Below are 12,433 nucleotides of genomic sequence, written 5' to 3'. Positions count from 1 at the left end.
TACTAAGGTCACGTTCTAGAACACCTTCTTAAAAAATAAGTATTTATTCACATTTTTAAACTCAAAAATAATGTATTTTTTTGCACCGTATAAAAGATTTCGATAAGATCTATCAAATAAGATCCATATTGCTAGAAAATTTATTTGTGTAAACACATTATTTTTAAACTTAAAATTGTCTTTTTAAAAAATAAGTACTTAAATCAAGTTATGGAACGGGGCCTAAATGGACAAATATCCCACCTTGCCTAATCCAATGGTTAATCTCAGATGTACCAAACACCGGACTAACCAATAATGAAAAACTTGGGGACCTTGTGTTCCTTTTAATCCTAACTTCACCCTCTTAGTCTTAGTCTGGCAATCAAACGAGCCCAATAAAACATACTCGGGATGCTGTAGTGCACCTCAGCACTACATGGGGCATTGCTGTCGATCAGATCGTCCATTTTAGCACGAACGACTTGGATTTTAAAAAATCCGAATATACAGATTTGAACCGTTTATTACTCAGGCTAAAATCTTATCCATCGATTGTTGAAACGGACAGCCAAATCGGCTCACACAATACATGGTATAATGTGGAAGGCGCACTACAGGGATTGGAAGATGCTACCAAGCGGGTGCTTGGCAGCTGTACCGAGCAGTCGATCTGACCGTTCATTTCGGGAATCGACGGCTTGAATCTTGATCGAGCTATGAACAGTTCAAATCCGTATGTGCTCAAATTCAATTTGAATCGTCAATATCGAGATGAACGACCGAATGCTGCTTGACACCCGCTCGACAGCAAACCCAGGTCCGCACTAGCACTCCCAGATCCCCTAAAAACTACTACTGCGTACTACCATGTTAGAAAAAAAGGCTTCTCCTAAAAAGTGACAAGAAAACCAAGAACCACCTTGTAACCAGTGGAACCAAATCTCCACCACCAATCATACAGCTAGTCTGCATTTACGTCGCTGTCGTCTGCTGCCATTCAAAGGAAGAGACAACGTTCGGAGAAAACAACATCAATGCGGCGGGACCCACCCCCACCCTCCAAATCGGGTCCAACTATCCCCGGTGTCCTCTCCACGTTAAACGCACCAAACCCGTTGGATAAAAAACAAAAAAGAACCGAATTCGGCGATCCAGACGACTCCCACGTGTCTCTACTATTATAGCCATTACACTCGCCCTCACCCACAGCTGTCCCGTTCCACGTCATGACACACCCGCAGAGTTTATCCACATGGAGATGTCGATAGAGAGAAACTATTTATTCCTCTCGAAGCACTGTCGCGTGGTGCTTCGCAGGTAGCGTTGCAAATGAATCGAGCTCGACAAAACTCGACTCGTTTGCAACCTAGGGTTGCATGGTCGCGCTCCAGGAGCAATGGATAGTCACTCGTATGCCATCGTTGGAAAGTGGATGTGTGCAATTTTGTTCAACCACGCAGTGATGGGGTAAATTTACCAATATTCGGTGAGTATATATGTTGCGTGTTCTAATGTGATAATCAGCTTATTATTTTATAAATTAATTTGTTTGAAAGGAATACAAAAATTCGGCTCAATAAGTTATCGCTTAGGAGTAATCTTTCTTCTTATGGCAGGTAAGTGAGGAATAAGTTTAGAACATGTTTGTTACACATGGAAATTAACTAGAAAAGAAAATAAAAGAAATGACGAATTTTCTACTCCTCTTGTTTGGTGGTTAATTAGTGAAACATTTAAAAAATAAGGTAAATTAGAGACTCATGTTTTTTTTTCTTCATTTCAGTTTACCAATATTCAGTGAGATATGTTGTGTGTTCTAATGTGGAAATTAGAACTGCTTATTATTTATAAATTGATTTGTTTGAAAGGCATACAAAAATTCAGCTCGATGGGTTGTCGCTGCTGATTGAGGATTAATATTTCTTTGAATATGCTTGTAACACATGGAAATAAGTAGAACAGATAAGAAATGACGAATTTTCTACTCCTCTTGCTTGGTGCCTTGGTGGTTAGTGAAATTTTTTAAAAGTTGCAAATTAGAGACCTTTTTTTTTTCTTCAATTTTTTTTTTTTTTTGCAATTCGAACAAAGAAAAGGATCTAACATTTTCCTTTCATTTCATCTTTCCTCCTCTCTTTTTTGTTTCCTCATGTCCTAAACACGTCTTCCAAAGGGGTGTCTTTTGACGCAAATGAGACATGTCACACGTTCCTGTGCTTGTCTTTTTATGCGCAAAAAAGAAAAGTTGGTTTCATGTCACTATTCATCCAAACAATGTACTTTTGTCACAAGAAAATGAGTTGTGCTACCTCCACACTCAAGTGCACACCCAAGTGCACACCCACACTCACAAAGTGTGTGGGTCCCACACACACTGCACACTGCAGTGTGTGTGGGTTCCACACACTTTGTGTGTGTGGGTGTGCACTTGGGTGTGGTCCTAGAATTTTCGCAACAAAATGTTATAATTTAGAGAGTCCACAACCACTGCAACTAATTTAGTGAATGGAGTTCTGATCAACTTAAATTTTTTCATGAATGACAAAACTCATCAAGACTTATATAATGAAGTATTTTAAATTTTGATTTTACGAGAGAATCTTGACATTTACTTTTGCATATATTAGTAATCACTTGGAATAAATACTTGAAATTAAATTATTTGCATTGTTTTACAAATTTTGATCAAATCATTTGATATTTTTCTGATTCATGTCAACGGCCGTTGAAATAGAAAGTAAGAAAGCGTAATTGAATGGTGTAAAATAAATCACTTAAGACGAAACAATTTAAAATACATTTTCCCTTTATTTTTTATTCTTTTAATTTAAAAACATTACTATTAATTTGTTCCATTTAAAAATTCCATTGAATCGATAACATTACTGGAAACCGGGAAAATAATATCAGAGAGACCTATTACTCTCCATATTTGTAAATGTATCATCAGCTACGGTATTTATTTATTTATTGGTAGCAAACTATTGGTTCAATAAGAGCAAATACCACCCATGTTTGATGTGTACCAAGAATTGCAAAACCCTTTGACTCAATGCCAAATTTTGGCACTGTCATTTTTGGTGCCAATTTTGCCATTTAATCTAGCGATTGTCAAACTTGGCACATTGTCGAAACCATTTCTTTGTGCCGAAAATTTGATGAGTTCAATTTAATGGTGAAATTGAGTCCAAACAACACAAATCAGGTGTAGCGGTATTGCTATTTTTTGACATTTTCACACTGTAGCATGCCAAATCACATGCAACTCTCGCAATTCTATTTTAGTACCAACGAGTGAACCTGTTCTAAGATATTTTTGTTTTATAATAATGATAGATTTTAAAATGATTTGTTTTATTTTTGTTTTTGCTCCACGGAATGATTGGTTTCACTAATAAAACCTACTACTATAATTTACAAAATAAGCTAAAATAATCCACTGTTGACCGGTATGGCGTATGCATCCCCAGTTCCCCACCTTCTGGCTCCTTTTAAAAAGGAAACCCCCCACTCCGCTCCTCTGGCAATACAATCACTTTAGACAGACAAACAGCCGCGTAGAGAGAGAGAGACATGGGCAGCTTCTCAACTGTAACAAGATCTAGCGCACACTATTTACAATTACAAGACTACCCAGATCTTGAAACCCACGAATTCACCCTCGAAACAATGGAGGAAGAAGATGACGCAAACCCACCCACTGGGTTTTCAAGAAACCCCAAGAAAACAAAGAGTAACAAAAGCAGGAACGTGTTTCTAGAAGGGTACGTGGAGGCAGCAGAAGACGATGATCTGACGAGGACGAAGAGTTTGACGGACGAGGATCTGGAGGAGCTGAAAGGGTGTTTGGACCTGGGGTTTGGGTTTAGCTATGAGGAGATTCCGGAGCTGTGCAACACTTTGCCTGCTCTCGAGCTTTGTTATTCCATGAACCAGAGGTTTCTTGACGAGCAGCAGAGGTCGCCGGAGTCGGCGGAGATCGACGCGTGCTCGTCGGCTTCTTCGGGCCCGATTGCCAATTGGAAGATCTCGAGTCCTGGTGAGTGAACTGCTGCATAATCTGTGGATTTGGTTTGTTTGCTTGCTTTGATAAATCATGTGTCCGGTTAGCTTACGCGTTAACTTTTTTTTTTGATCGGCCAAAAGTAATTTCATTCATCTTCATCACAAGGATAAAAAATTAACATCAGTACAATAAGAAAAGAAATGCATTTAGAGAGCCTCGGAGAGTGCACAATATCCTCCTACAGCTGCTACTCGCGCAATAGCTTACGCGCACTTTCACTAATCATGAAAACCGGTGGCCAATTCCAATGAAAGTGGGATAGAGCCCCGTATGGATTGACCCCAAAAAGTGGTGATTTGTGAAAATGAGATCTTAGGAGTGAGCCACTGGCTTCCTGGCCTTTACCACAAGAACAACCTCCTGGGATTAATTGGATTTTTTCCTGGAAATTGGAAATGGGTTACTTGGTGGCAAGAAAGAGAATTTTCTGGGTTAGGGTAAATTCTTGGATTGGATCTTGTTTTTGGTGTGACCAGATGATTTGTGGATCTAGTAATAATGTTTTATTTTTTTGGGGTAGTTTCATAATTTTGGAAGTTGCAGTTTGGGTTTTAGGTGTTTTATCTGGATGGAATTAAGGTCTAGATATATAGATCGACAGATGAAGGGGAGTTATTTTTAGATTTGGAAGTGGTTAATTTTGATTGGGTTTTTTGGGGAATTGGAAATGGATTATTTACTTGCTGGAAAGAGAGTTTTCTAGGTTATGGTAAATCTTGGATTGGATCTTGGTTTTGGTGTGCTTAGCTGATTTATGGATCCAGATATGAAATGGGTTTTTTGGGTAGGTAGTGGTGAGTGTTTTGCTGCATAGTCTGTTAATTTGATTTGTTTGTTGGGAGTTGGAAATGGGTTTTTCACTTGTAAGGAGAATTTTCTACAAAATGGTAAAATCTTGGATGGGATTTTGGTTTTGGTGTGCTTAGAGTTAGATGATTTATGGATCAAGTAATCAAATGGGTTTTTCAGGTGGTTGCGTAATTTGTTTTACTAGATAGTGGTGTGATGGGGAAATATTCCTTGGCGGAGTTCACGGGGTATATCATACCTGCACTTCCATTTAATGTACCCAATAAATTTGCTTTTGATTGCCCGCTTAAAATTCTCGTGCATTGCGTGGGTTATTGCTAAGTGTGGCAGTTTGGTTTGCTAAGTGTTTATTCTTGATGGAATCATGATATAGAATATAGATATATAGATGAGAAGATGAAGGGGGTTACATCTAGATTTGGAAGTGAAATTGTAGTTCGAAATTCTCATTTCCTTTATACGGAGTGCGTGCTTGTAAGGTGATGATTGGATTGTGAGAAATGGTGGGAAAAGCAAATGTTCTGTTTGGAACTTGAGGAAAGTAGAGAAAAGAAAAGAGATGAAAATAGGAGGAAAATGGGAGGGAAATGATACGGTGCATGTGCACAGTACTAAAATTTCCTATTTTCTCCAAACCAAACAATGGAGGAGAATTTTTTTAAAGTTTCCTTTGCGTTCTCTTCTTTTCCACAAGTTCCAAACGAACCAAAAGAAAGGAGAATCAAATCACTTGTTTGGATGACTAAAACTAAAAGCAGTGAGAAATGAAGAGAAAGATGTGTTTTCTTTGGCCCATTTTTTAGCCCAATCTCAATCTAAGGGCACACCTACTCTTCTGGCCTTCCACGCTTCACTAACGAAGTCAGTTCCTCATGAACTCCGCTAGCTAGGCACAGGTCCTTCACCCACCTAGTAGTCAGTCTGCGCTCTTGTGAGATTTGGTGAGAAACCATACTCACTTCTTTTCTCTCCCTTTCTCTCACTCCAAAAGGCCTGTTTTGTCGAGTCTTGAACTGCTTTTTTTGGAATTGGGATTGAAATTTTTGGTTTTGGAAGTTTAAGACTGCCAGTTGAATTCCCTATTGCTTCTGCAATATACTTCCCACAATTTGTGGAATTCTTAGTCGTATTATCGGCATCATAGATAGAATTCAGCTATGTTACCTCGTAATAGTTACTTATGTCTTCTGCTATTTCGACTCTTTTATATTTTAGTTCTAACATGTCATCTATTTGTTATCTCAGGTGATCATCCTGAAGACGTGAAAGCGAGGCTCAAATATTGGGCACAAGCTGTGGCATGCACTGTTAGACTATGCAGCTAGGAGGAATCATCAGTTGAGGAGAATGAATATGCATTTTCTTCAGCTTAGGAGTTTCAAAACGTGTGCTCCGCTTGATTCTACCTCTGTGTGCGGGAACAAGAGTTCCTTTTTCCAACCTTGAGATGGACATACCCGAGTCTTTTGATGACGGGTCATCTTTCGAACTAGAAATGTGAAGGCGAAGAAGACGACGATCGGAGGGGGAGGGAGACCGATGCAGGTCCGAGATTAACCAATAGTCGACGAGAAGAGTCCGACACAATTCATCCGAGGCTGCTATGTGCAGTGTAGTAGTATGTATCTAGGGCGTTTAAGAATAACTTGTGAGAATGAATAAAGTTGTGTTTTCCATTTTTGTACATTGTGCTGCTGTGTATTTCCCCAACATTTCTGTTTCTTTCCAGTGGTAATTGATTTTAGGAGAAATTTGGGTTTGAGATTTTGTGAAATGTTTTGCCAGCAAGTAAAATTTGTAAGCTTTGTAGAAGGATATGACTCTTCCATGGAGGATTTGGTAAGCTAGCTGATGATGTGTCCGATAAAATTGGAACGATACAGAAAATTGGCATCGCCACGCTTCGTTTTGAGTTTTTACTTTCATGCAGTGTAGTGGTTTGCTCTTCCCTGTGGCTATGTTTGGATGCAGGCAGACTGATTATTTGGTTTTCACTTATGGAATCCAAAAAAATCGGGAACGAACTTAAATTTTTTTGGATCGAGAATATTTATGGTGTTTAAACTCATCGCTAACACTTCAAACCACTATGACAAAAACAATCAGAATATAATCACAATGACCGACGACATAAAAAAGATTGAGAATTTCTTCCCTCGATAAAGTTTGACAAGAATAACTTTTTGTACTTATAGAAAACTAGTAATTGCCCGTGCCTTGTGCAATGCTTTCTAAACATAGTCTTTTTTTTTTGGTAAATTTTAAACATAGTCTAAATGAAGTACCAAACTTCAATTTTTCAAAGAAGTTTTTGGATACAACGGTTGTTCCTAATGTTATCTCACATGAGTTGAGTCCTGGATATGCGTATAGTCCCACCTCATGCGAGAGGAGCATTACAAATAACCGTGAATTAGAAATTTTTTCCTTCTCCCAATAAAATCTACTTCTTGAAAATTTTCATTTTAAGAATAAGCTTCAAACATGGCCCATCTAACCAAATTCATAAAATAGTCTAACACAACAAATGTTACCAAATCTGTGTAATTCCGTTAGTTGCATTCAGGGATAGCATCAGAGATATTAAAAATGTATAATCATACGAGATTCCAACTCGAATTCAATTTTATGAACGTTCACTCACTCAAAAGTGACACCCTTATCGCACTTGTTTCTTTAACTGACCTAAAAAAATAGAAAAGCAAAATAGTTTCAAGATTACATATAACCAAGTAAGGAGTAGAGTTTGAAAATCTGTCTACCCACAATTTAATTCCTTACCTAGTAGTTAAAAAGAAAAAGAATCTGCCGCGAATAATTACTATTGGCCGCAAAGAATTACTCCTGGCCGCGAATAATTACTTTTGGCCGCTATGAATTATTCTTGGCCGCGAACAATTACTCTTTGGTTGCAAAGAATTACTCATGGCCTCGAAAAATTACTATTGGCCGCGATGAATTACTCGTGGCAGCAAAGAATTACTCCTAGCTGCGAAATATTACTCTTGGCCGCGAAGAATTGCTACTGGCCGCGAAGAATTGCTACTGGCCGCGAAGAATTACTCTTGGCCGCGATTAATTACTCTTGGCCGCTAAGAATTACTCCTGGCCGCAAAGAATGACTTATGCTCTCGCAATTCTTGGCGGCCAAGAGTTATTCTTTGCGGGCAAGAGTAATTCTAAGCGGCCAGGAGTCATTCTTTGTGAACTTCTAATCTCAACCATTTTTTTTTGGATCGGCCTAATCTCAGCCATTGGCTACAATGATTGAGATGAAGTGTCTTTTTTTTTTTTTTGTCCCTGGAAAGCTCCCCTTTTGGGTATTCTCATTTGTAAACATTCTCAATTTTTTGTGGTGTCGTTGGTAGAAACACTCAAATTTAGCTACATAAATATTTAAGCCTTGCTTTGAACGAATTTGGTTGACAAAACGATTTTTGTATGCTTCAATGAAGTATGAATGCTCCATGAATTCTGTAGAACACTTAAGCAATGAATAAATAGTAAAGAACAAGGGATTTGAGCAGTGGCGGATCCAGGAATCAAAGTCTGAGGGGGCCAAAATATTAAAGAAATTTTGGTTCAATGATTTTTTCAAGACTAAATCCACTCATTCGAGTTTCCGTGGGCAATTCAAAGATGATCAGAGCCACTAAGGCTAAAACACATTTCCGCGCCCTTTTACACAATCTAAGTTCTATTCGGCACTCACAACCCTAGCTCTAGGGTATTCGTTCATTCCGTAAGAGTTCCAAGGAGTTCATAGGGCTTTCCACATGAAATCAAATCATTAGGATTCGCCTATAACGAGGTTTTCAAAGCCGAATCTGGTCATTTCTACACCACAAACACTATCACTTGACCACTAAGAACTACCAAACCACCACCACCACCGTCATTTGACCACCTTCACCCCACCAATACAGTCGACAGCCGCTGGGCCCATGTAACACGACTGCACTTTCGCCGCCCCCATCATTTAACCTATTATCACAGCCACGATCACCATTCTAGCACTCCACCAACATCACTTCACCACCACTTTCGCGAAAAATTACTCTTGGCCGCGAAGAATTGTCCCTGGCCGCGAAGAATTGCTCCTGGCTGCAAAGAATTACACCTGGCCTCGAAGAATTACTCATGGTCGCAAAGAATTACTCATGGCCGCGAAAAATTACTCTTGGCCACTAAATTATTCCTGGCCGCAAAGAATGAGTTATGGTCTCGCAATTCTTACCGGCTAAGAGTAATTCTTCGCAGCCAAGAGTAATTCTTCGTGGGTAGAAGTAATTTTATTCGGCCAGGAGTCATTCTTTGTGAACTTCTAATCATTTTTTTTTTGGATTTGCCTAATCTCAGCCATTGGCTTCAATGATTGAGATGCAGTGTCTTTTTTTTTTCTTTTTTTTTTGTCCCTTGAACGCTCCCCTTTTGGGCATTCTCATTTGGAATATTCTCAATTTTTTGTGGTGTCGTTGGTTGAAACACTCAAATTTGGCTACGTAAATATTTAAGCCTTGCTTGAATGAATCTAGTTGACAAAACGATTTGTCGTATGCTTTGATGATTGTCACAACCCAAAATGAGAAGTGACCGGCCATGAACCACAAGACCAAAGCTCGTAGAACATGCAGCCTAAAAAGAAATTTTATAAAAACTCCCAAGCAAAGATCCACCAAACAGTCAACCAATTTTTTTTTTATACAAAGAACAACGCTAACAAATTAAGTTCCTCAAAAAAAGTATGGGGCACAAACATCCCATGAACCAAATAAAATCCAGTGATCCAACAGTAATAAAAGAATTCATATGTCTGATTAAATGTTTCAAATGTGGAAGCGATTAATAAAATAAAAATATGATGACACCCTAAGGAGGCAAACTAAAAGAAGTCTCCGAGATGCCGCCAGAGTCCTCCTAACTGCCCAAATTGCCTGAAAAAGAAGTTGGAATAAATGCGTCAGCTGATGAGCTCAGTGAGTAGCAAAGCATGTATATTAGAATAAAGTTCTGAAACAGGGATTTAAAATAATTTACCATGTCAATATAAATTTGGCATAGAGGTGAACAATAAAATAATCAATTAATCCAATTAACGATTCATCCAATAAGTCTAAATGGTGTTCTCAATCCAATCTCCAACAACAATGGGGAACCACAACCAAAATCAATAGTACCAAGTGCCAGTGAATAAATATCTCAAAATTGGATCCAATATCGGAACTCAGAGTCACCATGAGTAGGCAGCCCGTGGAACTTTTCCCTAAGAACGATCCAGCAGAAGAAAGCCGTTGAGCACTAGGGTCACCGGCCTAATCCGATCTCTTCCCTAATGGCCAGAGTCACCCGCACACAGAGGATTAATTTCCCTGGACTTCCAAAAATATGTTCCCATCAATATCCACAAAATTTTCACCAAAAGATTATTTGATCAACAAATGGTTTCACCGATACCGCATGCCAATTTAATATAATCAAATATAAACATTATGTGTTTCCATCTTCAATACTCCTTCCGTCCCTTTTTTTGTGTCTAGTATTCCATTTTAGGCTGTCCCTTAATAAGTGTCCATTTTGTAAAGTTAGGGGGTAAAAGTTGGTGTATTGTCTATTTTGTCCCTAAAAGTAGATTTTATTTTGAAAAGTTAGTGAATAAAAGTGTAATAATGATGGGTAAGTAGAGAAAGTGGAGGAAAAAGTTGATGTGAAAGATGTAATGATGATGTCTTTTTAATAAGTTGGAGTTACGAAGCAGGACACTTAAAAAGGGACGGAGGGAGTAATAAATTTTCCAAAATAACAATTTAAGGGACACGGGGAAGTTCGAAAGTACATAACATGCTTAACCACTCACCTGGATCCAAAAGTAATGCAATCGAACACGGAAAAGAACGCTAACCTGAACAAAAGAGCAAAGCACGAAATGACTAACCATGCGAATACACACTGAGTAGATACAACATACCAATTCCTATTAAAATAAACCTAACCTAATCCTAATTACTACCACCAGTAACCACCAAAAATACAAAACCCAACTCATGCCTCCAATTCCACGTACAATTCAAAACACCCGAACCACCACCCAAGCACACGACACATCACCATCACCCTAAGCACAAATCTTGACACCTGCTCACACCTGCATCTCCCACAACATCCACCACTACTCCAATAAGTCAAATAGGATTAGAAGGAAAACCATTGGTGCCAAACCCACGAACGACAAAGAATAATTATGAACGGCAAATAACCCAATTAACCTCACAATAATACGATTGTTTTATACCTTCCAAAAGACAAGCCTTACCCCAATCCATGGACGACTAAGAATAGAAAAGGGACAGGAATAAAGGGAAAACAAGTGCCGCTTACCCGATCGCAACCCAGCCGAACTCCAACGTCTCTGAGGCTTTTGCCTTTCCCATACAAAGTTCTCTCAAACTTCTTATCGCAGACGATCTCTCCAAATGAAACCCTACTCTGTGAAAATATCTCCTAACTTTCTAAAACTACCCACTACTTCCTATATTATAGCTAATTAGAATAAGATAGAACGTAACACAATTTTTAAAATTACCATCCAGTACCACTAGTTTACCCAAAATCAATTTCGTACCCCAAATATTACAATCATGTCAACAATATCCATAGCGCGCACAAATTAATTAGTTGGGACCCAATCATAACGCTAATTAATAATGTCTATATAACTATTTAAATAAATAAATAACCTAGGCCGTAACATGTGAATGCTCCATGAATGTTTTAAACACTTAGGCAATTAATAAATACTAAAGAACAAGGGATTTGAGCAGTGGCGGAGCCAGGAATCAAAGTCGGAGGGAACCAAAATATTAAAAAAAATTTGGTTCGATGAATTTTTCAAGACTAAATCCACTCATTCGAGTTTCCATGGGACGATTTTTATAAATTGAAGGATTAATCTCAAATATTGTTGTCATCATATTATTCGGCGAACACATATTGTTATTGCACGGTATCATTCACCATAATTTAGAGTTCTCGAAATGAAAATTGTTTTTACTTTTAATTATGTTTGTAAGATTTATAATTCGTATCAATATTTAAATTTTTTTTGTAAAATATACTCCAAAATACGAAATTGGGTGGGGCTAGGGCAACCGCTGGCCCGTGCATACCTGAGCCCTTGGATTTGAGCATGAAATAAAACTTAAAAATGTGTTTTAATCTTAGTGGCTCCGACGTTTTTTCCAATGTTTAATAGAACAAAAACTAAATATTTGTATAGTTTGGATTCCACCATCTTTTAATACATTGAAAACGCTAATTATCGATATAAAATAGGTCTTGATCCGATTTAAAATGAGAGATATGAGAGCGTTTTGCCAAAATGAATAGTATTTTGATCCACTGAGGGTAAATTATCACTTCTTTTGATGTATAAATGAGTTTGAAAATATAGAAGACTTGGGGTAGAAAGTAAATTAAACAAGGTTTCCAACGGTTCAAATTACGCGTAAAATGGAGTTGGGAGTATCCGAGGCAAGCCCACAAATTTGACCTATTGTGCAGCTTTAATGCGCCCCAGGC

At 38.2% G+C, this 12,433-nt stretch overlaps 1 protein-coding gene and 1 long non-coding RNA gene across 2 annotated transcripts; both read left to right on the top strand.

Moving 5' to 3' along the window:
• Positions 1 to 878: 878 nt before the first annotated feature.
• LOC131315569 (uncharacterized) lies at positions 879 to 1,952 on the top strand. The gene is made up of 2 exons (XR_009196816.1): positions 879 to 1,468; positions 1,599 to 1,952. It is a non-coding gene; the product is annotated as an uncharacterized LOC131315569 (long non-coding RNA).
• Positions 1,953 to 3,428: 1,476 nt separating this feature from the next.
• Positions 3,429 to 6,632, top strand: LOC131315568 (uncharacterized). Its single transcript, XM_058344708.1, has 2 exons — positions 3,429 to 4,021; positions 6,104 to 6,632. Exons 1-2 carry the CDS (start codon positions 3,556 to 3,558, stop codon positions 6,181 to 6,183), a joined length of 546 nt encoding a protein of 181 aa, XP_058200691.1. The 5' UTR covers positions 3,429 to 3,555; the 3' UTR covers positions 6,184 to 6,632.
• Positions 6,633 to 12,433: the final 5,801 nt, after the last annotated feature.

This window comes from Rhododendron vialii, chromosome 2a (assembly GCF_030253575.1).
Source record: "Rhododendron vialii isolate Sample 1 chromosome 2a, ASM3025357v1".
NCBI classification, from domain to species: domain Eukaryota; kingdom Viridiplantae; phylum Streptophyta; class Magnoliopsida; order Ericales; family Ericaceae; genus Rhododendron; species Rhododendron vialii.
This window is presented reverse-complemented; position numbering and strand designations above follow the sequence as displayed.

Coding starts and splice junctions, on each gene's coding strand:
- LOC131315568 (XM_058344708.1), top strand. CDS start 3,556: ATGGGCAGCTTCTCAACTGTAACAAGATCTAGCGCACACTATTTACAA. Junction 4,022..6,103: donor TTGGAAGATCTCGAGTCCTG/GTGAGTGAACTG, acceptor TTGTTATCTCAG/GTGATCATCCTGAAGACGTG.